The sequence below is a fragment of the Eucalyptus grandis genome, chromosome 2 (assembly GCF_016545825.1).
Source record: "Eucalyptus grandis isolate ANBG69807.140 chromosome 2, ASM1654582v1, whole genome shotgun sequence".
Taxonomy (NCBI): Eukaryota; Viridiplantae; Streptophyta; class Magnoliopsida; order Myrtales; family Myrtaceae; genus Eucalyptus; species Eucalyptus grandis.
The window spans coordinates 3,196,765-3,224,424 of record NC_052613.1 but is presented as its reverse complement, the minus strand read 5'-3'; the positions used below and the strand labels follow the sequence as shown (position 1 = coordinate 3,224,424).

Genomic DNA, 27,660 nt, shown 5'->3' with positions numbered 1-27,660 from the left:
GTTAGAAAAGGAAATGGTCAAAGTTGGCAAAGAACTAAGACAGATGCTCACTTTACAACTGCTTAGCTGATTTGGGGTGAGGCAAAGAATCATCAATCATCAAAAGAAAGAAATAGTAACACTCCGTTGCTTTAGGACTACTTCTATTGCTTTCACCAACATCAGCTACTTTAACCCTTTTCCAAAGGTCGGCCAGGACCCCATAAAGGAAAAAAAATGTTTGCGGTCATTCTTTCTTTGTTACTGGATTGCAAATATATCTGTAACATGTTTCCACCCAGAGAGTACCTAAAGAGGAACACAACCTCAATTGAGCGTCTCATTAAATGAATGATCAGGATAAACAGCAAGGAAAAAGAAGGATAACTTGAAAAGATCGCCAAAATAAGAATGCATCTATCAATACAATTGATACATTGGTAATTACACAGCTGATGATTGTTGGTTTATGTTACACATACAATCCAAAAAAAGAATCAAATCTCAAATTCCCCAACCTAACATGCGGACAATCGTTTCCCCTGCTCCAATTATTCAATTCATACCAAGAGCAGCAATACACGCCTTAAGTCCATTGGGTAAAAAGGCAAAAAATAGATCCTGTTTGGTTGCAAAATAGCTACAAGAATTACAGAGAAGTGCTTGGTAGTGAACCCATTAGAATAACATTGCCTCCTCCTCCTCTATGATCTTTCAACTTACCAGATTTGGCCTTAGAGAAAAGTCCAGAAAGTAGTCCAGAAGTATATACAGAACCTGATCTACTTCTTGGCAAAACTAGAGCTCCATTCATCTCATCGCTAGCATTGTCACTTTCTGTCTTAAAGGATTCGAGAGACTCGTACACCTCAAGTTGTGACCGACATGGGCATGTCCCAAGCTTTTTGAAGCATTGCTTGTGGTACAATTGTTCACAAGATCTACACTTTTCAACCTCATCTTCCTGTTTTGAAAGAGAGAAAAATCTTCCTATTAAAATCATGGAGACATCATCAAATATAGCAATCAATGCATCACTCTTATATGAGGGCATCACAGACAATGCACAGCATCCTATCAACAGTCAATTGTCAAAACCTAGGATTAGCCTAGCTTTTACCAACAAATCAGAAAATTCCAAGTAGAACACCTTAGCTACCGATTTCACTGTCAAAAAATCAATTCTGCCTTTTGCTGTGTTAGTATACTACATGTACAAACTATCAGATCTTGGTGCATGCGCACTTCACTCAGCCTCATTAAGATCCATTGACGTCTGCATATTGATTGATCACACATTGACATAAGGGTATGCACATTTTTGTATTTCCGAGGTGAATGTGAAACCAGAGTTATCAGTGCCTACCTGGAAAGGAAAAATCAGTGAGGAAGGGTCATTGCAGGCTTGTCTGGCGCCACAGGGAACTCCCACATCACAACATATGAGGCACTGCTCCGTAATATGCTCCAGGATCTTCCTTGAGACAGTTTCCAGCATCACCGGGAGAGCTGCAATTCGTCAGATTAACATTATTTATACTTGCAGCCAAGTGGATATAACTAACAGGCCACCAGACATATGTTATGCTTACACCATTCAATAGTAATGGACTAGACACAAGTTAAAGCCAGTCGACTGTTAACATGATCGATTGTATGGGAACTGTGATTACAAGATATCCACAGCTTCGTAAAGGCAAAATCTAAAGTAAAGCATGCAATGCCCAGCAACTGATCCAACATGGGAGATACTACTACAAGAGCATGAACTTCAACTTAGAATATAGAAGGACATTGACGGTCATATTCAGGCATAAATCTTTGAGAGAAACCCAAATCATAATAGATTAAACCATCCGCAACAAAAGAAGTTATTAATTAGAAGGTAACCTGCAAATGCCCCTTTAGAAAGATCGATCAGATCTCTCAGGGCAAAAAAATCATTGCTCTCGAGAAGATATCTGCGAGACCCAAGTCCCCTATTGATGGACCTCTGAAATGGGCAGCGAACACAAGGCAGCATAGATCCTATCTTTTTCCTAAGACCCATGACTTGGAGAAGGGCTGGAACCTTTGAGAAGAGAAAAGGATTTACCGCACTGACACAAAGCATGGGCTGGAAAAGAAAATACAAGGCATTAGTAAAAAAAAGGAGGCACCTATACAAAAGACGGATGCTATTGAGTCTATTGACCACCACAAGCATTTCTGTCCTAACACATAGAAGAATCTGGTTCATGGAAATGAGGTAGACATTGGCATATTGCAGCATAAGATGCTGGTTTATTTTTTATATATATAGATAAAAAAATCTTTGATTACTTGGTCATGAATGGAGTCCAGATATGACTTGGCCAATTGACAAACTGGATACTCTGCAAAATCCCAATTGTGCAACACTCTTGCAGGCAAGACCGCAGCGTCATTTGTATGGCAGGTATAACAGTACAACTGACCCGTGTATTCACATCGTCTAGGCTTACCCCAGCCTAGTGACTGCACAAAGTCTGTCACTAGATTCTTGCTGTCATCAAAATGTTTGTGGCATCCAGCGCAATAATAATGCTGAGCTTCCATCATCTGCTTTATTGATTTGTGTGGACGAATTTCAAGAATGAGTGAAATTGTCTTCCCTAAAGGAGATGCTGTTTCTGCATTTGTCCCTCTAGAATCAAATGAAGACAGATGAACCAATCTATTTGATTCAGGAGATCCTGGATGCGAATCTAAAGGAGACAAAAACCATGTGACTGCCTTATGGCAGCCAAAGAAATATCTGGAGTGGAGAATTGAGTGGAGACACTCTTGAATTATAACACTTCTCTCTGCAACAACATCAGGAGAGGCACTTCCAAAGAGAGTGCTGGATTCCTTGTCTATCGAGGACCAGCAAGAAGGAAGACTCCAGCCTTGATCAGCAAATATATCTTTCAAACGGCGGTAGAGGGTTAAAAAATCACGATATCGCCTTTCCACTTCCCAGTAATCCTGGCCGCTCCACACCTTTATTCGGTACACAGTATATTCCTTCACGCCAACCAGTCTTTCACTGAATGAGACATCCCCCTTCTTCTGCCTTGCCCCAATCACCTCTGCCCCATCAATTCTCATAATCTTGTGCTTAAATGCATCAATATCATCACTGCCAGAGGTTGAAGCAGTCAACCCACCATCTCTTGAGGGTAGAGTCAACTGAGATGGAGAAGTCTTCTTATCTTGAGTGAGAACTGGAAACTTGGAACTGGGAGACTCGGCAGAATCAAGTAGGATTTCTTCCATATCGTGAATAACATCATCAATGAATTCATGCAGTTCAACTGTCTCTGTCTGAAATTGCAAAATGACATCAATAGAAGAGCAGAGACATAGTCAGCAGGAGTCACTCTACCAAAAACATGGTGCATAAAGAAACAATTAAAAAAAGTAGCTTGATTAGCATCAAACCATGCAGTGCAGTCCACAAACATGAAAGGCATCGACAATTTCAGGGGCATGTCATAGCTAGTGAAACCATAACTTTAAATACAAAGAAAAGCTTTTAATTATGGATAGTCAAAAGTGGAGAAAATGTTGGAACTTCAGGTGCAGGAGGTCTACCACTATTCTGGTATCAATTGCTCACTTCACATCAAATTGGGAAGGATAGTTGGACAAGAGCTCTCAAGATAGAGAAGCTTCTACTCTAAAGTACAGGTACAACATACTAAGTTTGGGGATGCAGAAGCTTCACTACCATTCTGCAACCTCTTGCAATACTCTTTCTTCCTGGCCAAAATTAGCCTGTTCCAGCCAATCTCCTAGATTTTAACAAGTGAAATTCATACGACTCTGCAACTTGTATCTTCTGTGGTGCCAATTTATTTAGAAAAAGAAAAATTTTGTGCAGCAACTATTCATAGCAAAAGAAAACCAACCTATCAAAAATATCTTTAAAAACATTAAAACGCAAACAAATCTCCTAAATTAGCTGCAAGTGCTGGATAAACATAGCAACGGAACTCAACTGACCTTAGCCTGTGAAGTTTGGTATTGCATGAGATCTTCGGAGTGTGTGAAACCCTTCGATTCAAAGATATCTTCGGTTTCCAAAGTCAATGAGGATGGATTCTCATGAAGCTGATCCACATTTGATTCAGAAAGTGGGTCCAGTTTCTCATCAAAAAGCTCAGGCTCTTTCCCCTCCAAATATTGACCATCACTATAGCTAATGAGCTCAGTGCTACTACGCTCTTTCTCCTGGCTAAACTCCACAGATCCGAGACCTCCTTCTCGTTCTAAATGAGCTCTCTCTACTACTGGCTCTGGATCCACTTCAAAGACATTGGTAATGGAACAACCGTTCAGATACTCTACTGTTTCATCAAATACTGCGACTTGATTGCTGGCTATACCGATGTCCCTGACATTGTTTTGATATGAATCACAAACACCACGAGCACTGATTTTGTCTGTGGAAAAACCTTCTATGTTTCCTCTCAACCTATCAAAGGCTAGTGCTCCATCAGTGGGCAAGGCAACATCACTAATTTGGACATGCTCCAAATCCCATGATTTCATAGAGGAAAACGGAGCCAAAGATTGGTCAAGGGTACCTTTTACACCTTCAGAAGCACCTTGAAGTTCTTCATTGGTTGTGGACAATTCTGCCACATCTTCTTGTGCCATTTGCCCAACATCTGAAAGGTCGTATCCATTCTTTTGATTCAGTTGTCTCTGCCCATTCACCATATCCAACATCAATGGACCAACTGAAGTCTTGCCTGCTTCTTCAACAAAGTCATCCCAGTCATCTGAACCAAAGGCAACGGATGAGTTCATAACCAGTGGATTCAAATCCCCATCCTTTGTTTCCCGATTCTGAATATGCCGTGAATTCCTTAAGTAAGAAAGATCCTTTCCGCGATCATCATCTGAACTGCAGTTATACATCGATTCCTCATCTTCTGAGCAGCAATACATGCTTGATCCTTCTTCGTCCTCCCTCCCCCACTCTCCTCCATCCATATGCAAATCCTGTCCAGAACTCAACCCGCTAGTAAAACCATGATCAGAAGCATTTCCCACTCGAGCACCCTCAGAACCGCCTTCACCTGAGTTGTCCAAAACTGTAGTCGACCTCGATCCGTGAGTTGTAGCACTCTCAAATGCCTTGCTACCACGAGAATCCACCCCAGCTGCACTGTCGCTCAACTTCATCTCATTTTTAATGACTTCATCCTTATTAAATCCGACAACACTAGACTCGGGTCTCCTATCCCCGAAATTCCTCTCATGCTTCCCTCCCAAGCTAAAACCCTCCAAGCCACCATCATCCCCAAATCCCGAGCTCCTGAAGGACCCGAAATCAGACTCCAAACAGTCGGTGTAATTTACCGAGCTACACAAGCTGGGCGTCCCCATGACCGAGTTCGCGCTGCAGTAGCGCTCGAACTCCGATTCGCCGCAGGACGAGTACTGGGACTGTGGCGAAGCGCTATCGCCATCGCCAACGCCATCGCCAACGCCATCGCCGTCCGCCTTCGAATTCCGGGCATCTAATGGATCGGGAAAGGCGACTCCGGAGGATTCCTCGCGACCCCCCGCCCCATTTATCATCTGACAAATCCAAGAAACGGAATCTTGAACCCGCCTCCTGCGCCCCGCAACAGCAAGAAACCAGAAAACCCAAAAATCAACCGGACCCGCGAATCCGATCGCCTCGCTTCCGACGTGGGATTCACAACTCCATGGATACCGCCCCACTGGGTCGGAGAAAATCCCGTCGACTGGGGTTTTCGGGAAGCGATTCGGGTAAAGTCGGGATTTCTATATCAAGAAAATTGCGAAAATTCACCGGACCTGCGAATCCAATCCCCTCGCTTCCGACATGGGATTCACATTTCCATGGACACCGCCCCACCGGGTCGTAGATAGCCCCATCGATTAGGGTTTTCGGGATGCGATTTGGGTAAAGTCGGGATTTTTATATCAAGAAAACTGCGATTTTGCGGGAGTGGTCAACGGCTTTCGATCCTTTAAGAAAGCTCTCGAGAGCCTCAAGAATCACGATCAAGATGTAAGCGTGGGAGAACAGGTCAGCATCCCTCTTAAATTCAAGAGTGCTATTAGCTACAGGTCAATCGCTAGCGCTTACATCATAACCCATCGCTCTCTCCCCGTCCCTCTCGCTTGTGAATTCGGGCAAACTCCCTTTTCTCCATCGACCCTCGATTTTTCATACAGGCAAATGCTGCGTATACGAGGTTTTATTGAAGTGCACTGTAGCCAGATGGCTCTAGCATCGACCGGGTTTGGACCATTTTTCTTACGCTGTTACCGAGAAGTCAATTTTATGCTTCTTTTTTTTTTTTAAATGTTTAAAGTGCCTATGATAGAATTATTTTATGGGTAAAAATCCCTTTTTTTATATTTAAAATTTATCGGAAAGCACGAAATTGATCCGAAAATAAGTCGGTGGAAGCCGCGGGCGATACAACTAGAGTGCTAGAAAATGAATTACATGCAGACTTCTCCACAAGTATTGTAAGTTAGGTAGATACTTGGGAGGCACAGATAGTTGCTAGAACAGAATAGGAAGGGAATCAAGAACCGCTGCTGAGGCAAGTTTCAACTTGGGCACTCTCCTCCTTGGACAGAAACCTCATGCACATTGGCGCAATTATGTTCCTCATGCTGAGTACAGTACTGGGAAACGTCCACAACCCATCTCCAAACATCAGTGCTGACCCGACGAAAGGGGCCAGCGCCTCGGCTTGGGCCTTGTTCTTCCTTCTCCAGAAGTAGAAGATCAGGTACCCGACGCACATGTCGATGCTGAGATAGGCTCCAAGGTTGAATGGCACGGCGAACACCATGGGTATCGGTATCAGACTCTTCCACTTCCTTGGCATCGAGTCTCTGAGCAAGCTGACGAGAATGGCCGCAAAAAAGAACGCCAGAGAGAGGCTGAGGCAATGCTTTGGCAGTGTAGAGAGCCCATTTGTTGCACGCATGGCGGTATCTCTACCATAGCTGGCCTCGGAAGCTGAAAAGATAGAATTAGGCGTTCCAAACCCATCCGGGTAGCGGTTCTTGAAGTACAAGAAGAAGGAAGGAGCGACAAAACAGCCCACTAAAGTCCCAATCAGTTGGCTCAAGAATATGGACTTGGGGGAGGAAAGGGTTAGGTAGCCTAGTTTGAAGGACTCCGTCATATTGGAAGCTACCTCCACGAAATGCAGGAGTATCCCAGGAACGGCGAGCGTGGCTAGGATGCTGCCACTGGACTTTCCAGCCCATGAACCGAAGATTAAGACAGCTGACTTCAGAAGAACTGTTGATATCGACATGTCGGTTAAAGCGGTCACGTAGGCTCTGCACAATCCTACCAAGGGGGATATCAGGTAGAGGGTCAACACTTGGTACCACCTGAGTCCGGGGAAGATGAATGGGAAAACTACTACGGATATAATAGCTATTGCGACATAGCCACCGATCGCCACTCTCTTTGGAATTTGGTCCTTGAGGAAGGTTTTGGTTCTAACCTCTTCATCATAGGGTACAGGGTTTTTCCCATGGATGGGGTTCTCGACAGGCAAGGCAGGAGAATTATCGTTGTTCTTATGCTTGATCAACCCAATAACAATGATCTTTATCAGGTTATAGACTCCATCACCAATCATGATGGAGAGGCCAATGAAGACCTGCGTGACATAATCAAAGTTTAAACCATCAAACGAGGGAGACAATCTAGATTACGCAGATTACTTGGTTATTATGCTTTTCACGCAAATTCAAACAAACAAGTAACTGGAAAATTGAACTATTCGTCAGGGACATCACCTTATAAGGTTGATAGCCACCGTCTTCTACAGGATACCAGTCACCGCTCTTGGTCTCTATGTAAGGCCACAATACACCTGACGAGAGGATTGCTCCGAGCAATTGTGAATAGGTGATTTCGAATGGACACATCATTCCAATGCCAATATATGCTGAATAGAAGTCAAAATAGAAGCTGTTTTGGCCACCAGAAACGAGGAAAAGCTCACAGTTAGGGGCTGCATGGTAATGTTATTTTCTTTTGTTTATGAACAAAAATTTTGATTTTTTGTTCCCGAGAACAAAAAAAGAACAGAAACGCATTTGTTTGCGTTTTTTTATTCAAAATCTGTTTTTTTGTTCCCGAAACAAAAAAAGAATGAAAATGAGAAACAAAAAAAAGTTGTTTTTTGTTCCGGAAACACTTTTGAATAAACACTTCTCTCTCTTCTATTTTCTTCTTCTTTTTTCTTTGGCCGGTCGCCGGTCTCGGCCATGGCTGGCAACGCTCAGCCTCGCCGGATCTGGGCGAGGCCAAGCTTGCCCAACCACGGCGAGGCTCGGCCTTGCCGAGGGCCGGCGAGGCTGCCGGCAACCGGCCAAAAGAAGAAAAAAAGAAAAAGAAAAAAAAAAAAAAAAGAAAGGAAAAAAGAAAAATAAAAATAAAAATATTAAAAAATTAAAAGAAACAAAAAAGAATATAAATTACCAAACATGTTTCTATTATTTTTTATTTCCAGAACAAGCTTACTAAACGCGTTTTTCTGGTCAAAAATTGTTTCCCGGAACAGAAATAAGTTTTTATATTTCTGTTCCTTGGAACAATTTTTTAATAGAAACGTTAACAAACACGCCCTTAGGAACTTGCTAGTGTTGCAGGCATTTATTAATCCTTAGTTATCACCTCTCTCGTTTCCACAAAAACTTTAATGTCGACCAAAGCATGTATGGTTCAACCAATGTATTTATTTATATTCAGTAGCAATACTATAGGCTCTTTCATGTTTCTGTTTATGTTCCCTTTTACTTAAGAAAGAGAGTGCTCCTTTTAGGTTTTGGTATAAAGTGATTGCTTGAATGATGAAAACTTATGAACCCATACCTCCTTTCAAATGCTTTGAGTCCAAAAGTGGGGAAGTTTGTGAATCCGCATGAGTCACCTCCACTGTATAACCATTGAAATATGCTCCAAAGAAAGCTAATCGTGAAGAATCTCCTCAGTTTTTCGATCTGCTCCCTGTTGGCGGATTGAGAAACATTGTGTTAGTATTTATCAGTTGTGCACTCTTTTAGAAACCACAAGAAAAAAATATTTTATTGATGAGGAAGAAAGAAAAGGAAGAGAGAAAGAACCTGCCATTCATTTTGCCACTCCGGGGAGCGTGGAAGCTGTTTATGTAATTAGCTGATGCAGATCCGGTTGGGAATGGCAACTTCTTGTCAATGATAAAGAACTGGGTACCGGAAACTCAAAAAGTAAACATATTTTCATACTGACAACGAATCAACACGTGATGAGTCTTTTATGAAATTGCATAATAGTTTCTCTCTTTATTAAATCGGAGAAACATCTTACACCCTAATTCCTTCTTAATGAGTAATCTCAAACTGAGAAGCACCGCCTCTCTCTCTCTCTCTCTCTCTCCCCTAATCCCAGATTTTTCTCTGTTAGTAGTTGCCATTTCCAGATTTTTCTAAAGAAAAATCAACCAACAAGCTGTTAAGCTAATTGCCAACTTGTGTGAAGACTTCTACGCCACCTCCAGGATTCTCTAAAGAAAAATCAGCCAAAGCAAGTTGCAGTGTAATGTCTATTTTAGGAGATATTTATATCAGAAGAGTGTGGAGATTTCCTCCACCGACTTAACACTAGTATATAACAGCAACGCCCATCCCATTTTTATCAAGCAAGAGTAAAGCAGACACTTTGATCAAGGCATCCACTTGATTCTCGATAGAAACCGTAAAATGCAGTATGGATGGGCTCAAGCTTTGTATTTGATGAAAATGTTTGAAGCGTTTTAATCAGCAATTTGAGAATGTATGCTTACCTTTCGAAGAGGCAATATAATGAATAGGCCGGCAGCACTAGAGAGCAAAAGAAACAGTGCCATCCACCCGAAGCTGGGATTCTTGATGTCTTTAGCATCGACTGGTCCTGGCAACTGCTTCGCGACGATGTCACTCATGGCAATAAAATAGGTTGCAAAACCACCTGTTTGCAGAAGTAAACTAGAGTAACTACACAACCTTATCATTTCTCAAGGCTATAAAAAAAGAAAAGCCAGACAGATTTCTAATGACAGGATTCTTGCTGCTCATAGAGTGCTCACCATCATAAGCGATGCTGATAATGGCATTGACGCATATTTGAATGACGGCGTTCTCTTGCCTCGTGAACGGCTGTCCCATCAAGCCAGCTGCGCTCAATAACTTTGTCCACGTCGATATGATGAGGAAACCGAAGAATCCAGCGAAGAGGTTCACCGGAGGGATTAACCCAAACATTAGGTCCATCTTTATGACAAAAAGGGATAAAAAAGATCCCATTGCACAACTCACAACTAAAGCTCTCACTGTGAGTTGGCTTTGCCATGGTGGGATCTCCTTATCTTTGAATAAGAACTCTACAGAATGCAATTCATGCGGTTTCTCTTCATTCCCTGTATCTTCCTTCAGATTACTGTAATTCAGAGGCCAATCATTATGGTCGAGGTCACTTGTTTCACCTTCGCTGGTCACCTTCATCGTCCAAAATACAGATCAAGTTGAACAATCGCAGAGGCTGTCGTTTGTGCAGATGAAGAGAGAGTTTCCTGCATAGAACAAGAACAAGTTAATTAAGCAAAGATTTTTTGTAATTAGGTGATGTTGAGCCTATCGTGTTCCTTGGACATTGGAAAAACAAAAAGAAAACTGCATGTTGTTACAGAAAAACTGTTTCTTTGGTTATGTAAAGACGGCCGTTGATGAGAAGGTGGTGCATGGCTCCCAAGCTTGTCAAAACATCTGACAGCCCAACATTACAAGGCAAGAAACGAAATCTTATATCTTCGTACGTTTATTGTTTTCCTGTCGGGATTGCTTCTGGTAAAAATTCAACTAGAAATAGCTAAATTCGAGTTAAGTGCACGGCTGTAAAAAGATCTGAACCTGAAATCTGTTGAACTCAGCTGGGGTTTCGCCTTTTGCTGCGTTTTATGTGCCTTCTCAAAGAAAAGAAAAACATATTTGATGGTCACTTCAGCAAATCTATAGTTTTTATACATATATTGTTTATGCACGTGTAAATTCCCTTTTGCTTTGCAATATCTATATATAATTAGATGGAAAAAAAAGGTTATATTCCATTATCGCATGTACTTTGGTAATATATTTCATAATTGCACATGTTTTAGCATATAAGTGAATTGATAATAAATTACTCATTAATATGAATATTAATTGAAGAAACCATCAATATATGATGTTAAATGAAGGATCATTTTCCACTAAATCCACGAGGGCAATGACATGTCAACATGACCATTCCCCATCTCCGATGACAGAGGGGAGTATTTGTTCCAAATCCCTACTCTTCTTGATTCCCGGCTAGCATTAAATAAAAAGGTCAAAAAAAGGAAGAAAAGTCAAAAAGCAAAAAGATAAAGAGAGTGAGTGCTTCGTGCAAGGAGTGTGCCCAAGAAGAAGAGAAGAGGAGAGCAATTTTGTGGCTCTGATTTGAAGACCAAACGTTTATGAAATCAGCCCAAATTTGAGTATGCTATTTATGAGATCGAGGGCTACGAGTTGGTGATTTTCATTTGTCAAGAATCACCTCTGAATTCTTTGATCGTGATTAGGATTTTCTTGTCCCAAATTTATATTTATCCACATTTATAGTGAGAATATGAGCTTGTATTATTGATGTTGAGCCTTTATGTGTGACTAAAAAAGACTACTTTATATATTATACTATTCTTAATGATTAGTAGAAATTTCTGGACAGTCAATGATTTATCCCGCATTGGGTTTGCACGTTAAATCCTTTGTGTTATTATTGGCTTTATTTCCTTATCGATTTATCATTATATTGCTTATTCCTAAGTATATTGACTGGTCATTGTTGGGGGTAAGCTGATTTCGGTCGGATTAGTTTTGGCGAAGAAATTGATCCTGGATAATGTTTGGCTTGTGATAAATTATTGTCCCAGATTCTCCCCCAGCAGATTCTCCATCTAATACAAATTGTTTGCAAAAATAGAAAAGAAAGTAAATCAAGAACCGCTACTGAGGCAAGTTTCAACTTGAGCACTCATCTCCCTGGACAGAAACCTCATGCACAATGGTGCAATCACGTTTCTCATCCTGAGTACGGTACTCGGAAACCACCACAACGCATCCCCAAACATCAGTGCAGACCCAACGAAAGGAGCCAATGCCTCAGCTTGGGCCTTGTTCTTCCTCCTCCAGAGGTAGAAGACCAAGTACCCAACGCACATGTCAATGCTGAGATAAGCTCCCAAGTTGAATGGCACAGCGAACGCCATGAGTATCGGTACCAAACTCTTCCACTTCTTCGGCATCCAGTCTCTGAGCAAGCTGATGAGAATGGCCGCGAAAAAGAATGCCAGAGAAAAGCTGAGGCAATGCTTTGGCAGCGTTGAGAACCCGTTCGTTGCACGCATGGCGGCAACTCTCTGGCCGGTGGCATAGTAAGCCGGGAACATGGAATCAGGTGTTCCAAACCCGTTCGGGTTGTGGTTCTTGATGTACAAGAAGATGTAAGGAGAGACAAAACAGCCCACTAAAGTCCCAATCAGTTGGCTCAAGAATAGGGATTTGGGAGAGGAAAGCGTCATGTACCCTAGTTTGAAGGACTCCATCAGATTGGAAGCTACATTTGTGAGAAGCGTGAGTAACCCACAAGCGGCAAGCCCGACTAGGACGCTGCCGCTGGACTTTCCGGTCCACGAACAGAAGATTAAGATGGTTGTCCTTGCAAGAGCCGAGGATAGCGACATGTCGGTTAAACCGGTCACATAGGCTCTACACAATCCTAACAAGGGGGATATCAGGTACAGGGTCAACACTTGGTACCATTTGAGTCTGGGGAAGATGAATGGGAAAACCACTACCGAGATAATAGCTATTGCGACATAGCCGCCAATCGCCACTCTCTTCGGAATTTGGTCCTTGAGGAAGGTGCTGGTTCTGACCTCTTCATCATAGGAGACAGGGGTTTTTTCATGGAAGGGGTTCGCAGCAACAGGCAAAGTGGAAGAATTGTCGTTGGTTTTATGCTTGAACAACCCAATAAGAATTATCTTCATCAGGTGGTAGGCTCCATCACCAATTACAATGGAGAGGCTAATGAAGACCTGCTTGAGATAATCAAAATTTAAGCCGTCAAATGAGGGAGACAAAATCAAGGTTTCACAGACTGAACTATTGCTCAGAGACATCACCTTATAAGCTTGTGGGCCATCGAGAGTTCTGGGAGTGACTTTTGCAGGATACCAGTCACCACTCTTGGTCTGAATGTAAGGCCACAATATACCCGATGATAGGATTGCTCCGAGCAATTGTGAATAGGTAATTGCAAACGGACACATCATTCCCATGCCAATATATGATGAGTGGAAGTCGAAATAGAAGCTGTTTTGGTCACCAGAAATGAGGAAAAGCTCGCAATTAGGATCTTGCTAACGTTGCAGGCATTTATTAAACCTCTGTTATCAAGAACTTTGATACCGACCAAAGCATGTATGGTTCAGCCAATGTCTTTATTTATATTCAGTATCAATAGTATAGACTCTTTCATGTCTTCGTTTCTCTGTCCCCTTTCACTTTACAAAGAGCGTGAGCGCTCCTTTTAGCTTTAGGTACAGAGTGATTATTTGAATGACGACGAATACTTATGAACCCATACCTCCTTTGAAATGCTTTGAATCCAAAAGTGGGGAAATAATGAAATCCGCATGAGTCACCTCCACTGTATAACCATTGAAATATGCTCCAAAGAAAGCTAATTGAGAAGAATTTATTCAGTTTCCGGGTCTGCCTCCTGTTTGTGGATCGAATAACATTGTGTTAGTCATTGTTAATCGTACACTCTTCTGGAAAACCACAAGAAGAAAAGATTTTATTGATGAGGAAGAAAGAAAAAGGAAGAGAGAAAGAACCTGCCATTCAATTTGCCTCTCCGAGGAGCGTGGAAGCTGTTTATAAAATTAGCTGATGCAGATCCAGTGGGGAACGTCAACTTCTTGTCGATGATCATAAACTGGGTATCGAAAACTCAAAAGGTAATCCAAATTTTCAAACTGACAATAGATCAACTCACAGCGAATCTTTTATGAACTTGGGATAATATCATCACACATTATTTTAACAAAGATTGGAGCGACATCACACAGTAAATTTTTTTCTTAATGTGTAACGTCAAACCATATAATGCAGTACGTATGAGCTCGAACTTTGTATTCGATGAAAATGTTTGAAGCGTTTTAACCAGGAATTTGAGCATATAAACTTACTTTTCGAAATGGCAAGAGAGTGAATAGGCCGGCAGAGCTAGAGAGCAAAAGAAACACCACCATCCACCCGAAGCTGGGATTCTTGATGTCTTTAGGATTGACCGGTCCGGGCATTTGCTTCGCGACAATGTCACTCATGGCAAAAAGATAGTTTGCGAAGCCTCCTGTTTATAGGAATACACTAGAGTAATCATACAACCTTCTCATTTCCCAAGGCTATTAAAAGAGCAAATCCAGACAGGTTTCCATTGAGAGGATTCTTGCTGCTAGTAGAGAGCTCACCACTAAAAGCCATGGTGATTATGGCATTGACGCATACTTGAATGACGACGTTCTCTTGCCTCGTGAATGGCTGGCCCATGAAGCCAACTGCACTCAATAACTTTGTCCATGTCGATATGAAGAGGAAACCAAAGAATCCAGCAAAGAGGTTTACTGGAGGGACCATTGCGAACATCAGGTCCATCTTTATGACGAAAATGGATAAGAAAGCTCCCATTGCACAACTCACAACTAAAGCTCTCAATGTGAGTTGGCTTTGCCATGGCAGGATCTCCTTATCTTTGAATAAGAACTCTACGGAATGCAATTCGTGCGGTTTCTCTTCATTCCCCGTCTCTTCCTTCAGATTATTGTAATTAAGAGACCAATCATTATGGTCGAGGTTGCTCTTTTCACCTTCCCCGTTCACCTTCATCGTCTAAAGTACAGATCAAGGTGAATAATCACAGAGGCCTTTGGGTGTGCAGGGAAGAAGAAAGTTTTCTGAATAGAAAAAGAACAAGGCAATTAAGCAAAGAGGTTGTGTGCTTACGTGATGTTTTGTCTCTCATCTTCCTCGAACATTGGAACTCAATAGAAAACCGCTTCTTGTTGCAATTTGTTAGAAACTGTTTCTTTCGGGATATGAAGACAGCCTGTGCTGAGAACGTGATCCATACGTTTATTGTTTTACTGTTGGGCTTGCTTCTAGGGAAACTTCCACGAGAAATAGCAAAATTCCAGTTAAGTGCACAACTATAGAAACATCTGAATTTGAGATCTGTTGAAGTCAACTGCGGTTTTGTCTTGTGTTGCATTGAACATGCACTTGACAGATCAAAACCCATGTTCTTGGCTCAGACGAAAAGATTTTATTTCCCTAACCACAATTCTTTGAACAATAGACAGATCTTCTCTTCCAACGAACGAGTTTTAGACGGTTCCCTTCGTCCAAAACCCAAGTTCGATAAACCCCGTTATATCCAGAAAAGATTCAAGCTCAACTTGGATAACTTGTCTCGTGATGATATGAAATCCTGAACCTGCGTAAGTTCTTCCCTATTGTATGTGCAGAATTATATGTTTTGAATAAATGAATTCTCCAAGAAGAGAAAATACTACTATAATAATCTTGTGCCTTCTCAAAGAAAATTTTTTTATATTGGCACGCTCACGTGCATGAGCATGTTTTACCCGACGATTTGCCTTTGATAGTCACTTTAGCAAATCTTTTATTTTTATGCACATATTATTTATGGGTGTATATTCCCCTTTTCGCAATATTTATATATAACTAGATGGAAGAAAGTTATTTTTATGAATGTAAGCACCATACAGAAGTTATGACATTTCTATTATATTTATCTCCTCCAAAATCTTATCATGTAATTACGTTAATCGTCAAACTTATATCAAAGTTATGGCGTTTCGGAACCCTCATTTGGCGAACCAAACCAGAAATAACTGGTTTAAAAAATTTGGAACCAAGAGAGAGTCTATCCGAGACCAGTGCTTGCCCTTCAAGATATATATATGTCAGAATATTCTAGAAGGTTTTAGGTATTTCACATGAAATAAAAGTCAAGGGAATGAGACTGTTGCATCCATTGTGGTTCTGGGATGCCGAATGTTCTTCTCCAAGCTGTCTTTAGATGCCCACAGTAAGCATATCTTAACAACTTTTAACTACTTAACAGTCTTTTTCTTTTCCAATGTCTGAGGAACAAGAAAGATTCAAGACGTCCTAACTATACAGAACAACCTAAAAGCTCAATTACCCTTTTCTTGTTCTTGTTCACTTTAAAGAACCATTCTTTTGTATTTTTATCTTTATTTTTTATTTTACCTCGACACGAAAAGGCTTTGGCGCTCCTTGTACTGTACCAGGATGAGCAGGACCGAGGATGGCGAAAAGGTCCACACGGACCATCAGGGTTGGCCTCTCGATTACACGAAGTTGGCACCGGAGGCGTTGAATAGCAATGAAGAGAAGCCGCGAAGAATTGCACTCCGTGGAGTTTATACTCAAAGGGAAGGAGATCCCACCATGGCAGAGACAGCTCACGCTGAGAGCTCTAGTTGTGAGCTGTGCAATGGGAGCTTTCCTGACCATTTATTTGCTAAAGATGGACCTGATGTTGAATTTCATCCCTCCCGCGAATCTCTTCGCCGGAGGCTTTGGTTTCGTCTTCATATCAACGTGGACAAAGCTAGTAAATGCGTCCGGCTTGCTGAGTCAGCCGTTCACGAGGCAAGAGAATACCATCATTCATACGTGCGTCGATTCCTTCATCGGCATTGCTCTGAGTGGTGAGTTCCCTCTTAGCAGCAAGAGAGATCCTATTATTGATGACATGTCCTGGCTTGATTTCTCGATGATATCGGAAAATTAGACGAGTATTACATCCCTGGATTTAATTCTCGTAAACAGGAGGCTTTTCAAGCTATCTATTGGCCATGAGTGACACTGTCGCAAAGCAAATTCCGGGTCCGGTCGATTCATATGATATCAAGAATCCCAGCTTGGGGTGGATGATACTGTTTCTCTTTCTCGCTAGTTGTGCCGGTCTATTATCTCTATTGCCTCTTCGAAAGGTAAGCATCATATATGCCCAAATTGCTATTAAAATGCTCAAATCATTGTCATCGATTACAAAAGTTCTAGCACGCAATGTACACATACTGCATTTTATGATGCAGAGATTAGTTGTGGGAATCAATTAGGGTGTTGCTTCTTTAAATTCTTTATGAATGATCCTTTGTCGAGTCATTGTCGATATGAGTGATTTGGTGACTTCTTGAGTTTCTGGTGCCCAGTTCATGCTCATTGACAAGAAGTTGACATACCCCACTGGATATGCAACAGGTAATGTAATAAACAGCTTCCACACTCCTCAGATAGGCAAATTGAATGGCAGGTACTTCTTCTTTTCCCTTTTATTTTCATTCTTCCTCTTGACTACACCTTTTCGGGGTGGTTTTTCGAACAACTGCACGACTAATAATCATTAATACTACGTTTCATCGATCTACCAACAGGAAACAGGGGACGACTCTTAGTAAATTCTTCACGATCAGCTTTTTTGGGGCCGTATATCAGTGGTTATTCAGTGGAGGTAGCTCTTGTGGATTCCATTACTTCCCTACCTTTGGGCTCAAAGCATTCCAAAGAAGGTATTGTCTATAAATGCTTGCAATTTGACCAATCAATCTTTGGGAAAACTTAGAAAGAGTACTGTCTTTGCAAAGTAAAGATAGAAAGATCAAACACTACTGCTACTCAACATAAATAAATGCATTGGCTGAACGATACTTGTTTTGGTTGAAACTACTGGTTTCATGCAATGGAGAGACGTGACAGTTGAGGAACTGAAAATCTGCCCACAATCCTAGCAAGTTCCTCATTTGAAGTTCTTTTTTCTCACTTCCTGCTGCTAAAACAGCTTCCATTTCGACTTCCATTCATCATATATCGGCGTCGGAATGATGTGTCCCTTCATAATAGCCTATTCCCAATTGCTCGGAGCGATTCTCTCCTCAGGTATATTGTGGCCTTTCATGGAGACCAAGAAGGGTGACTGGTATCCTGCAGATGCTGCTGTCAGAAGTCTCAGTGGCCGATTAGGTTATCGGGTGACGTCTCTCACCAATAGCTTATTTGTATTTTCTTGCTTATTCCTGTTTACTCAAGAAGCATAGATAACCGAGTAATCAGCAACGTCCAGATTTTGTGTCCCCCTCATTTGATGGTCTAGAATTTGATTGTCACATAGGTCTTCCTTAGCCTTGCCATCATAACAGGCGACGCGGTCTACCACATGATAAAGGCCGTTGTTATCGGGTTGTTCATGCATAAGAAGATTGATAATGCTGCTTGTTCTCCTTTCGCCAAGAATCCCTTCCATGAGAAATCACCTGTCTCCTATGATGAAGAGGTCAGAACTGAGATCTTCCTGGAGGACCTAATCCCAGACAGAGTGGCGGTCGGCAGCTACATTGTGATCTCCGTCATATCCACCGTGGTTTTCCCATTCATCTTCCCTCCTCTCAAATGGTACTACATCTTGATCATTTACATGATCTCCCCAGTCCTGGGGTTCTGCAAGGCGTACTCCACCGGCTTGACCGACATGTCCATAACGTCAAACCTGGGGAAGCTGGCGATGATCATCTTTGCTTCGTGGGCCAGGAAGGCCCGGGGCAGCGTCCTAGTTGGTCTCGTGGCTTGTGGGATCGTCATGAATTTGGTGGACGTGGCTTCTAATGTCATGGAGAGCTTCAAAGTTGGGTACATGACACTTTCTTCCCCAAAATCCCTCCTGCTGAGCAAACTGATTGGGATTTTGATGGGGTGTGTGATATCTCCCTCCATCTTCTTGTACCTCCGGAGCCGCCACCCCAGGCTAGGCACATCCGGTTCCCAGTTCTCGGCTGCTTGGTCCAGCAGTTTCCGAGAAGCCTCTATGCACGCAACGAGCGGGTTCTCGATGCTGCCGAAGCACTGCCTCGAGATCTCTCTGGCCTTCTTCCTGGCAGCCATTCTCATCAACCTGCTCAGAGACTGGACGCCAAAGAAGTGGAGGAACTTGATACCGATCCCCGTTGCATTCGCCATACCCTTCTACATCGGAGCTTACATCACCATTGACATGTGCGTCGGGTACTTGATCTTGTACGTGTGGAGGAGGAAGAACAAGGAGCAAGCGGAGACGTTCGCGCCTTTCGTTGGGTCTGCTCTCGTGTTTGGAGATGGACTGTGGTTGTTCCCGGCCTCTGTGCTCAAAATGAAGAAGATAACTGCACCGATGTGCATGAGATTTTGGCCCCAGGAGATGAGTTCTCGAGTTGAGAATTGCCTCAGCAGCGGCTCTTGATTTCTCTCTCTCTCTCTCTCTCTCTCTCTCTCTCTATAGCAAATTATCTGTGCCTACCAGTTCTTTTTTCCCCTTTGCATTCTTTTATTTTCCTTCATTTCTCTGCCAAATTTTTCAATTTGTTTGATTCTGCACAGCCTATTCTCCTGGAGAAGGTTGCCTCTAATTAATTATTTTCTTCCTTGACTTTCTTCCTGATGTTGAATTTAAGGATAAATCCCAATATTATCTAGATCCTGGTCGTAATTCTGAATCATAATAATATGAAGTCTTGAGACAAATGACCTTGTTTGAATATGAACTCGGATAAATCCAATTTGATATCAAATTTAGTTTAAACCATAATTCCTAAACAGTAAGGACGTTACGTTTTGATACAGTTGATCTTCTTCAAATAAAAATTCCAACAAATCCAATTAAATTTTAAATATGAGTCGAACTATTTTCAATCCGGCTCGACTTACCCATTTGATCATCTATCAAAAATGGTAAATCCATAAAGTTATGGACGGATTATCTACCATTTTTTACAGACATACCCAATTTGGCAAACAGTGAAAAAGGAAAGATGCTTGCCCGTTTGAAAAACGGAGTTGGTGTCAGGGAGGTCCATCGGATGTGCTTCCAAGCCATGCTCCAGAATCGAATCCCTCTTTGCCTATAAAATCAATCTCCGCAATGTCGTTTCCTCGGCCCATCGCTACAGTTCCCCCGCAACACCCATCAGATTCTTTGCCGTCCCGAATCTTGATTCCCCATCGGCGGAGCGAGAGGATCTTCGAGCGCCGGCGGCCATGGCGGAGAGCCTCGTCCTCCGGCAACCGCCCGTCTCCCTCTCCTCGTTCTCCCGCCGGAGTTCGGCGCGGGCCGCCGGCCTCCGACCTGGGACTCCGGTCGGGGGCGCGTACGCCAATGCTGCTCGCGCGAGGAGCGTAGCGGCTGATGCTGTGCGTACTGACGTCGGCATAAATTCTTCCCCGAAGGTCGGATCATTTAACGAGGTAATTCCCAGTGGCCAAAATTCTGTCTTTCGATCGATTTTTTGCTTTTCTTTTGGTTTCTTGAGGTTGGGGGTTGATGGGTATGGTGATGTGTTGCTTTCTTGATTCTGCAGCTGATTGAGTCTTTGATTAGCCGTGAGGATTTATCCGAGGCCGACGCCGAGGCGTCGCTGGACTTCCTTTTGGACGACACTAATGAGGCACTGATCAGTGCATTTCTTGTACTGTTGAGAGCCAAAGGAGAGACCTTTGAAGAGGTAAGAGTTCCTGGGCCATGCTCTTTGGGGGGGAGTGCTGGGTTGTTGCTTATGGGTGATCTTGAATGCGAATGTATAATGGGTAAGGGGATCCTATAACGTGTAAACAGGTTGTAGGGTTGGCGAGGGCAATGATCAAGCATGCTAAGAAAGTGGAAGGATTAGTCGACGTGGTAGATATTGTTGGAACAGGGGGCGATGGTGCCAACACGGTCAACATATCAACTGGGGCTTCTATACTTACTGCAGCTTGCGGTGCTAGAGTTGCGAAGGTAACATTGATCTTCATTTAAGTTCCAACAGTGATATTGATTACAAAATAGCTAGATATGATTGACATTGTTTGTTGCAATGCAGCAAGGGAACCGTTCAAGCTCTTCAGCATGCGGGAGTGCTGATGTATTGGAAGCTTTAGGGGTTGCTATCGACTTAGAACCTGAGGTTAGTTCATTGTAGTCAAGTTTGTAAAGGCTAGACTTATTATTCAATGAGTATGGTTTTCCTAGAATTTACTCATGTGTTTGTGCACTTGAACTGTTCTTCGGGGTATATATGTCATGCAGAGAATGGAATTTGTTGTAACTTAGTGGTTTGAGTTCCATAACTTTAAAAGTGGAGCACAAATTGCCTTGCTAACCTGCTAGCTCCATGCGCATGGTAATCCTCAAACAACTCTTTTTGTTGTACTAGGGGATCAAGAGATGTGTGGAGGAAGCAGGAATTGGTTTTATGATGGCTCCAAAATATCATCCAGCCATGAAGATTGTTAGTCCTGTGAGGAAGAAGCTGAAAGTGAAAACAGTATTCAATGTATTAGGACCTATGTTGAATCCAGCACGGGTACCTTTTGCTGTTGTTGGTGTCTACAAAGATGACCTAGTAAGTGTGGTGTCTATAAGAAAGTTCACAGATTGTGCTTGTAATCAAGATTATCTGTATTTGATTTGTTCTCTTTAATTTTTAATCAAAGTACTTGGTTTGTCTCCGTGATTTTCTATTGCACCTTCTCTGTAGACTATACATAGTCATTGTCTTTCTGCATAGAAATATCATTTGCTCAGTTTTAGCTCTGATTCTGTAATCAGGCTTTATATATATGCTATCATTTCGTCCCATTTTGACTGATTATAAGCTGGGGCTTTGAAACGTGAGAAGTATCTTGGTGAAACTTAATCACACTCTTATGTATCTAAGGTGCTCATGGTTTCTCATTACTCATTTGGTGATCTGATATGTGCGATTATTTATATTCGAGCAAGAGAAAAAAAATTCTTTATTGATTTCTCATGCATATTTTTAGGTTCTAAAAATGGCAAAAGCACTGCAACGATTTGGCATGAAGAGAGCGCTTGTTGTTCATTCAGAGGGTCTAGATGAAATCAGTCCTCTCGGTAAGATGATCCTCACTTTTCTTGTTCTAGTATAGGCCAATTGACTAAGTACCTAAAGCTCCAGCAACGAGACTTGTACTCCTTTGCCTTTTCTTTTGAATCTTTGATCTGCCTCTTAAGTTCTATCTCACCAGTCATATTCATGATCAGGGGCTGGGGTAGTTCTTGACGTCACTCCGGAGAAGATTGACAGATTCTCCTTTGATCCATGTAAGAATCTTCTTACCATCTTCTCTCAAACTGTTTACAAGCGAAAATATGAAGTTATAGCTTAGCGGTTGTTGATAGTGAAAATTACCATTAGGTGTCACTATCAAGAATGATGCTTTTACAATAAATCAATGCTTATGAATATTTGCGTGATCTTGATTATCGGCTTCTTTGAATGGAATTTCTGTCGGCCAGTGGACTTTGGCATTCCTCGGTGTACTCTAGAGGATTTGAGGGGTGGAGACCCTGCTTACAATGCGGAAGCCTTGAAGCACGTATTATCAGGGGAAAAAGGACCGATTGCGGATGCATTTGTGAGTATACCTAAAATCTCGAGGCTTAGTCACTAGCTTAGTGCATCTTAATTAATCACTTTAGCCCCTGTTGGCTCACCATTTTGATTTGGATTGGCTCAACTTTATGTCCCACTAGCTGTACTTGATATCAGACCAGTTACTGGAAAAAATACCTTTGTCAGAAGCTGTTACTCTTTAAAATTCAGGCGTGTAATTTAATGGTTACAGTTCAATTTCTCGCAGAAACTAAGGTGATAATTCATGAATAATAAAATACCTATGTTGCTGGCCTCTCTTTGCTTAGAAACTTATGTCTGGCAAAACAATATGCAGATACTAAATGCAGCAGCTGCTCTCTTAGTTGTGGGCCAAGTACGTACATTGGCTGATGGAGTAAATTTGGCTCGTGAAACTCAACAATCTGGAAGAGCTTTGCAGACCCTGAGCAAGTGGATAAACATCTCCAACGTGAGTTGCGACAATTATCGAACTTGCCTTGCGTTCGATCAAACTTTTCTGAACCTTATTCGCCTATGACTGATTGCAGAAATTAAAGGAAGAGCTTTAGAGAGACCCTGAACAAGGGAACGATCATCTCCATCAGTATATGAGACTCAAATCTCGCAGATGCTAATGTTAGAGGTTGATCCTAGTATTCGCAGTTCAAGAATATAAGTAGGCTAAGCAAGCGCAGGAATTAGACATTCATTTTGGCATGTGATAAACATATAGTAACGACGGTTCTCCTTTGAAAATTTCTTACAGGATCATGTCGATGTTTAATGAAGAAAAACATTGATCTCCTTTTATCTATAATAAAACATGACCTGAGTTATGAGAGGTGCCGTACCACACTTGCTCCTGTGATTTCTATTCTCTAAGGATGCAAATTAGTGATCCGCTGCATCAGATCGCTAGAATTTTAAGGAAAACAGGGGCTGCTCCATTCGTGTCTTTTCCTAGGTAGAACGAGTCGGTCGTCGATACTATAGATCTTGATCGACAGATCTTGTGGTCATACGAAATCAAAGTAGGACCGGCCTAGGAACATGCGCAAGGGCCACGGCTACGACATCGATGCGCAAGTCTCGGAGGTCAATACCCACACGATGCAATTGAAAGAGTTAGGAACTTCCTGTTGATTGTTTGCACTCATTCTGACTCAAGCATCAGCCACAGAATCACGTTCAGAATGCGCATTCGGGTGGTGGCCACTGTCTAGGATAGACTAAGAGGAAACAGGGGAGACCCACAAGTTTCTGGCGGCAGCACTTATTGACTTTCTTAAAAATGGATGTAGAAGATGCTGAGCCGTTGCCCTGTAGTTTCCCTGAAAATTCTTTGATTTCTTGTATCGTTTACTAAGAATCCGTAATGAAGGCCGTCCTTGAGAAGGAAATGATGATGGATGGCAGAATTCTTAAGAGAGGAATAAGGGAAAAGTATCCAAAAAATCTTAAAATTATTGTATTTTTATTAATCCAGTCCCAAATTTTCCACTTTTTGTTATTTTGACCAAAATTGACTATTGAAATATTAACATGACGCTATACATGAACAATTTTTAATAATAATTTTTTTTTAATAATTTTTTTATTTTTACCTTTCTTCTTCCTTTTTGCCCGTAGGCAAGCGAGGCCAGCCAGCAAGAATAAAAACAAAAAAAAGAAAAAAAAAGATTGGAAAAATAATAAAAAAATTCATATTAATAATAAATATTATTAAAAATTATTAATATCAATGTCGTCTATCTTACGTGGTACAACTAATATCCATATTAGAGATTATCATAGCAAGGGTAGCCTCACCCAAATGGCTAGGGGCCTCAAGCCAACCCTCGCCAGCCCTCATCGGCTTCTGGCATTGGTGAGGGGGCTTGGAGAGGAAAAAAAAAAGATAAAAAGAAAGAAAAAAAAAATCTATGGAAAGTCAAAAAAATAATTAAATATTATATAAAAATATAGACGTTAGTGCGGTCATGCTACATAAGATTATCAGCGTTTATATCTACAATTTTTAACATTAATTGATCGGATGGATTCAATTGGTTCAAATATGAAAATGTTTATGACTAAATTAGTCAAATTAAAAATTTTATGATTAAATTAATGCCAATACAATATGTTTAAGATATTTTTTGATACTTTTTCCGGTAGATTATGTTCACTCATTCTGATTCAAACATCAGCCACAGAATCACGTTCAGTGGATATACGCATATTTTAAGCTTTGAATGCATGTAGACTCGGTACTAGCGACCACTCTCTAGGATAGACAAAAGAGGAAACAGTGGAGACCCCCGCAAGTTTCTGGTGGCAGTACTTGTTGACTCTCTTGAATGAATGTGGAAAGATGCCGTGGGCCGTTTCCCTGCGAATTCTTTCATTCCTCACCGTTTACTTTGAATTATGGCCGTGCTTGTGAAGCAACCGATGGATCACAGGATTCTGAAGAGAGGGATGAGGAAACAATTGTCCCAAAAGTCTTAAAATTATTATGTTTTTATCAATTCAGTTATAAATCTTTTAATTTTGCCGATTCGATCTTAAATCTTTTCACTTTTTACTAATTGAATCAATCCGATCAATTTTAATCAGAATTTTAATAATTTTTTTCCAATTTTTTTATTTTTTATTTTGCTTTTTTTTTTTCCCTTTCTTTTTCTCATTGCCACCGGCCAAAAGAAGAAGAAAAAAATAACAAAAAAATTCATAAAAACATTATTAAAAATTATCATGTGGTACTATTAGCGTTCATATTAATAATTTTCTGACAAAATTAGTTGAAGAGATTTAAAAGATTTTAAGTCTGAATTGATAAAATTAAAAGGTATAAAATTAAATTGATAAGAATAAAATAACTTAGAATTTTTTTTTAGATAATTTTCATGAGAGACGAGCCACCGCCAGCGCGATTGGGGGTGGGTTGGACAGAGACATTGCTGGAAGAGACAATAATGTCAGCCCCTTTTTCTATTCTTTGCAAGACACAAGAAGTCAGACATGCAGCTCAATGGATCGGACTTGTACGGGAATCCGGTCAAAATATTGATAGCTTGTCGAACACTGTTTAGTTTTTCAAAATTTCTTTATTTTTTTTAGAAGGATTCTTCTAGAATTCAGGCATTTGCTAGGAAATGGTCAAACACGGTAGGGTTTTTCGCCTAGAAGGAATGAAATTCGGATAGCTGGCTTCTCGGACCCCTCGTCACAAAGGATATCAAAGTCGGTTGACATGGATCGACATTCCGAAGCTTACCTCATCTAGAAATTGCAGACACTTATGAACATTACAGAATATATGCCATCATTTATGTCGAAATAATTGAATGATCAAGGTCGCGAGTGGTGCGACCTAGCATTTAAGTTGAAAAGCCGATTGAAGAATTTTATAAGGCCATAAACATGGGTGAGAAAGCTAGTCATAGAAAGATACTATTGGATTTCATGATTACGGATGGTACGATGTCGAGAATAATTTCCTGTGGTGGGTAAGTCTTGGTTGATCAAGATTTGACCACTCTTTAGCAACTAGCAATTGAGTGGGCACCACTTGTATAGGCAAGCATTCATGTTAATAATTTTAAACCAAAATTAGAAGAAATAACTACATGAGATTGTCATATAAAATAATCAGCATTCATGAAAACAATTAGAAGAAATAGATAATCTAAATTTAGGCCAAATTAAAAGGTTTGCGTTCGTACAATAATTTTATAAATTTTTTTTTTTATAATTATCCCAAAAACTCAATCCAACCCATCAAAGCTAGTTCCCAATTTTTGAAACTAGGAATCAGACCTAAGAACCCACCTTTTTTTTTTATCAACTTATTTAATAATATAACCATTATCTTATGAAAAAAAAAGTAGTTTATGAACCGAACCGATCAAGGTCAGCTCCCCTTTTTCTTTAATAGGGGAACTTATTTAGTCTCAATGCAATAGGATTGGAATCGACCAAATTGGATCTATTAATTTCGATTTTCGGGTTAAATTGACACGGTTGAGTATCTCTATTTTCGGGGTGGGATAAGGTCTAGAGAAGATTGCCATCCTTAAATTTAAGGAGTGCAATTGTTTTTGAGCTATCGATAATTCATACTTCGACAACAGCGCTTTCTCCAAGAACTAATGGAGAAACTATCTATATGTCAAAGTAGGTTAGCTGCTCTCAAAACAAGACATTTTAGACATTTTCATTCATATAAATTACTCATCATGTATGCTAATACGTCGTTGCGCGGAAAGATACGAAGCAATAAATAAATAATGAATGGAGAGATTTGGAACAAAGAGTCCATTCTTTGAAACTTGTTCTCTTAATTCAATTGCCACGTTTCTCAGTCAAGTCATCCCTTGCATTGGTAATTAATCACAATTAGAGTTCTCTCTCTCAATTCGGGTATTGTGTTGGATTGACAAGACAAATTCGTAGCACGATAGAAATTGACACCGTCATCAAGAGAGAGCTTTTTTTTTTTTTTTAAATCTGATCCGTCAACATATTCTCGTTTGGACTCATTTTTCACTCAAAAGTCTCAATCAGTGAATTAGAAGCCAACTATGATATATTAATCATTTCATATCACACAAATTCTCTGAATTCACACATAATCTAATTCTTTCAATTTGGTTGGTCATAAATCCTAATGAATGCATTATCCATATGCAAAGGGCATGATAGCATAACCAAATTGCAGACATGGTATTTATTGCATCCTGGAACACCAAATTTGTCAACATTTAGTTATTCCGCCTCTTTAGCTTTCCTTTTTGTCTCACAAGCAAGAGGCATTTCAAAATTCGGCTCAAAACGATTCATAGATGCACGCACATCTTCTAATTCATTATGTGTCTACCAAAGTCCTTACCCAAAAGTGATGCAAACAATTCTCCGACAATCAAGACATGGCAATTAAAACTTCACCGAAAATAATGATATGGGTCTTTCCAGAAAGCCGTGAATTCGAGACACGCCGAGGAGCAAAACTCCCTGACTGAGGTGTCCCGTCTCCACTTTCACCATTTATTGTGGAGAAACTTCTTAGTTTCCGACACGCTATCGGGCCCGG

General features: G+C 41.0%; 5 protein-coding genes across 5 annotated transcripts; 2 read left to right on the top strand and 3 right to left on the bottom strand.

Moving 5' to 3' along the window:
• Positions 1–381: 381 nt before the first annotated feature.
• LOC104418042 lies at positions 382–6,195 on the bottom strand. The gene is made up of 5 exons (XM_010029253.3): positions 3,988–6,195; positions 2,302–3,306; positions 1,870–2,095; positions 1,346–1,488; positions 382–943 (listed from the first exon to the last, which is right to left on the bottom strand). Exons 1-5 carry the CDS (start codon positions 5,572–5,574, stop codon positions 629–631), a joined length of 3,276 nt encoding a protein of 1,091 aa, XP_010027555.2. The 5' UTR covers positions 5,575–6,195; the 3' UTR covers positions 382–628.
• Positions 6,196–6,560: 365 nt separating this feature from the next.
• LOC104434285 (probable metal-nicotianamine transporter YSL7) lies at positions 6,561–10,072 on the bottom strand. The gene is made up of 5 exons (XM_010047245.2): positions 9,831–10,072; positions 9,133–9,233; positions 8,882–9,016; positions 7,801–7,975; positions 6,561–7,661 (listed from the first exon to the last, which is right to left on the bottom strand). The coding sequence occupies exons 1-5, from the start codon at positions 10,035–10,037 to the stop codon at positions 6,561–6,563; spliced, it is 1,719 nt and encodes a 572-aa protein (XP_010045547.2). The 5' UTR covers positions 10,038–10,072.
• Positions 10,073–12,035: 1,963 nt separating this feature from the next.
• LOC104434284 (probable metal-nicotianamine transporter YSL7) lies at positions 12,036–14,994 on the bottom strand. The gene is made up of 4 exons (XM_039306065.1): positions 14,580–14,994; positions 14,298–14,461; positions 13,944–14,044; positions 12,036–13,416 (listed from the first exon to the last, which is right to left on the bottom strand). The coding sequence occupies exons 1-4, from the start codon at positions 14,992–14,994 to the stop codon at positions 12,036–12,038; spliced, it is 2,061 nt and encodes a 686-aa protein (XP_039161999.1).
• A 1,546-nt stretch (positions 14,995–16,540) lies between these two features.
• LOC104434283 (probable metal-nicotianamine transporter YSL7) lies at positions 16,541–19,432 on the top strand. The gene is made up of 6 exons (XM_010047243.2): positions 16,541–16,868; positions 16,990–17,153; positions 17,376–17,476; positions 17,598–17,732; positions 18,002–18,191; positions 18,332–19,432. Exons 1-6 carry the CDS (start codon positions 16,541–16,543, stop codon positions 19,430–19,432), a joined length of 2,019 nt encoding a protein of 672 aa, XP_010045545.2.
• Positions 19,433–20,074: 642 nt separating this feature from the next.
• On the top strand, positions 20,075–23,427 carry LOC104418032 (anthranilate phosphoribosyltransferase, chloroplastic). The gene is made up of 10 exons (XM_010029246.3): positions 20,075–20,433; positions 20,547–20,690; positions 20,801–20,962; positions 21,048–21,131; positions 21,381–21,569; positions 21,991–22,081; positions 22,232–22,291; positions 22,487–22,605; positions 22,921–23,055; positions 23,135–23,427. Exons 1-10 carry the CDS (start codon positions 20,227–20,229, stop codon positions 23,153–23,155), a joined length of 1,212 nt encoding a protein of 403 aa, XP_010027548.1. The 5' UTR covers positions 20,075–20,226; the 3' UTR covers positions 23,156–23,427.
• The last annotated feature ends 4,233 nt before the right edge of the window (positions 23,428–27,660 follow it).